Source organism: Xyrauchen texanus, chromosome 9 (assembly GCF_025860055.1).
Source record: "Xyrauchen texanus isolate HMW12.3.18 chromosome 9, RBS_HiC_50CHRs, whole genome shotgun sequence".
NCBI classification, from domain to species: domain Eukaryota; kingdom Metazoa; phylum Chordata; class Actinopteri; order Cypriniformes; family Catostomidae; genus Xyrauchen; species Xyrauchen texanus.
In genome coordinates, this window is record NC_068284.1 from 48861675 (window position 1) to 48864174 (window position 2500).

The 2500-nt window shown below is 41.1% G+C and overlaps 1 protein-coding gene across 7 annotated transcripts in view; it reads left to right on the forward strand.

Moving 5' to 3' along the window:
- The window catches only part of LOC127649107 (receptor-type tyrosine-protein phosphatase mu-like), a 338123-nt gene that overhangs the window by 330473 nt on the left and 5150 nt on the right, over nucleotides 1-2500 (forward strand). For all 7 annotated transcript variants that reach the window (XM_052134042.1, XM_052134043.1, XM_052134044.1 and 4 more), the window contains one exon: nucleotides 2177-2302. In XM_052134042.1, coding sequence (XP_051990002.1) covers nucleotides 2177-2302 — 126 coding nt within the window. The remainder of the gene's footprint in view (nucleotides 1-2176; nucleotides 2303-2500) is intronic.

The following is a 2500-nucleotide window of genomic DNA, read 5'->3' on the forward strand; positions in this document are numbered from 1 at the left end:
TAGGATGCTCCCTTGCTCCCTATTTAGTGCATGACTTAACCTCCAGTGTGCTGTCTGTCTGCACTGGTCTCAGAACAGTTATAGGAGAGCTATAGGATGCTCCCTTGCTCCCTATTTAGTGCATGACTTAACCTCCAGTGTGCTGTCTGTCTGCACTGATCTCAGAACAGTTATAGGAGATCTATAGGATGCTCCCTTGCTCCCTATTTAGTGCATGACTTAACCTCCAGTGTGCTGTCTGTCTGCACTGGTCTCAGAACAGTTATAGAGAGCTATAGGATGCTCCCTTGCTCCCTATTTAGTGCATGACTTAACCTCCAGTGTGCTGTCTGTCTGCACTGGTCTCAGAACAGTTATAGAGAGCTATAGGATGCTCCCTTGCTCCCTATTTAGTGCATGACTTAACCTCCAGTGTGCTGTCTGTCTGCACTGGTCTCAGAACAGTTATAGAGAGTTATAGGATGCTCCCTTGCTCCCTATTTAGTGCATGAGTTAACCTCCAGTGTGCTGTCTGTCTGCACTGATCTCAGAACAGTTATAGGAGAGCTATAGGATGCTCCCTTGCTCCCTATTTAGTGCATGACTTAACCTCCAGTGTGCTGTCTGTCTGCACTGGTCTCAGAGCAGTTATAGAGAGCTATAGGATGCTCCCTTGCTCCCTATTTAGTGCATGACTTAACCTCCAGTGTGCTGTCTGTCTGCACTGGTCTCAGAACAGTTATAGAGAGCTATAGGATGCTCCCTTGCTCCCTATTTAGTGCATGACATAACCTCCAGTGTGCTGTCTGTCTGCACTGATCTCAGAACAGTTCTTGTTATCATCATAACTCCATATGAAGCCTCTGAAAGACACATTTATTCTCAGTGTGATAATGACAGTAAATATATGAATGTGTTTATTAATGTTAATGAATAGAATTATATTATGCAGTGATAACAGAATAAAATATACATTAAAATGAATCTAAATGACCCACAGATGAGTTTAAAGTTGTTCAGAATAATTAACATGATTTTTCTACTTTTGAGGAAATGTAGATCCAGTGTACACGTATGTGGACATCATGTTTATCAGGGCGCTGATGCGCTAAAAATGAACGGATTTATTAAAGCAGCATATCAAATTAAACTAGAGACTCTCCTCTTTACAACCAAACAGGATTCAATTAAAAAACCATAACAGATTTCTTACCAGAGGCACTTTTGTTGGCGCTGCGCCCGTAGAAGTGCTTCACGGAAATGGTCATCATGTTGTTGTGTCATGTGACTCGGTGCGGCAGAAGTTTAACCCTTAAATGACCGTCTAGAGTCTTGTGGACCATATTCAGTCCGTTTAAATTCATTTAATTTATGCATCACGTAAACAGAAGATAAAATACAACGTCCACGTATGTGTACACGGGGTCAAACAAGGTAAAATTCATTATATTTGTTATTTATGTTTGAAAACTTTTTTGAAATGAATGATTAATTTTGTTCACACTAATATTTCATATTTACTTTCTACTTGATGGTTTCAACACTTGACATTTTCTTAGTCATAAAAGCAAATTTATGTAGTTAATGTTTCAAATATTTGTTGTTTTATGGAATGAAATCAACATGTACAGTACGCAGAGATTGGCACGTGTGTTTTTACTATATTTCTTATTTATTCTCATTTTTATCACCTCAGACAAATGTAATATACATAAATATAAATTAACTCTGATATATTTGCTTTGAAATGACTTAAAATGTGATTTAATTTCTGTTTTCTCCAACATTGTAAATGTGATCCATGAATAGTTCATGCAGCTTCCCTCGGTGAGGCTGTTTGGAAACTTTAAACTGTAACTTTTGTGAGAGGAAGTGAGATGATTCTTTAGTCCTCAGAGTCTCCAACAAACACACACACTTGAAACACTCGATGTGTGTCACACGAGGGGCGTTCACACACTGCACACAACGGCTTTCATCAAGTATTCTTTCACAAAAACGTGACACAATGAAGCCCAGCGGCGAGAGACTGAGCGATCAAATGATGCATGGTGGGAGATTTGAATGGATAATGATGATGCGTCTCACACTCGAAGCGTCTGTCGGTTCATATTTAATGACATTTACACCCCTGTGTGTCACCGTTCACTCTAGTTGCGTGTGCTTACACCGATGTCACTCTGTGTTTGGTGTGTAGTTGTGTCCGCAGTACTGGCCGGAGAACGGCGTTCATCGTCACGGTCCACTGCAGGTGGAGTTTGTGTCCGCTGATTTAGAAGAGGATATTATCAGCAGGATATTCCGGATCTACAACGCCGCACGGGTGTGTAACACACACATACACACCAACATACACACCAACAGACACACCAACACTCACACACACACACACACACACACGCCAACACACACACACATACACACCAACACACACACACACACCAACACACACACACATACACACCAACACACTCACGCACACACACACACAGACAGACACTCACACACACACCAACACACT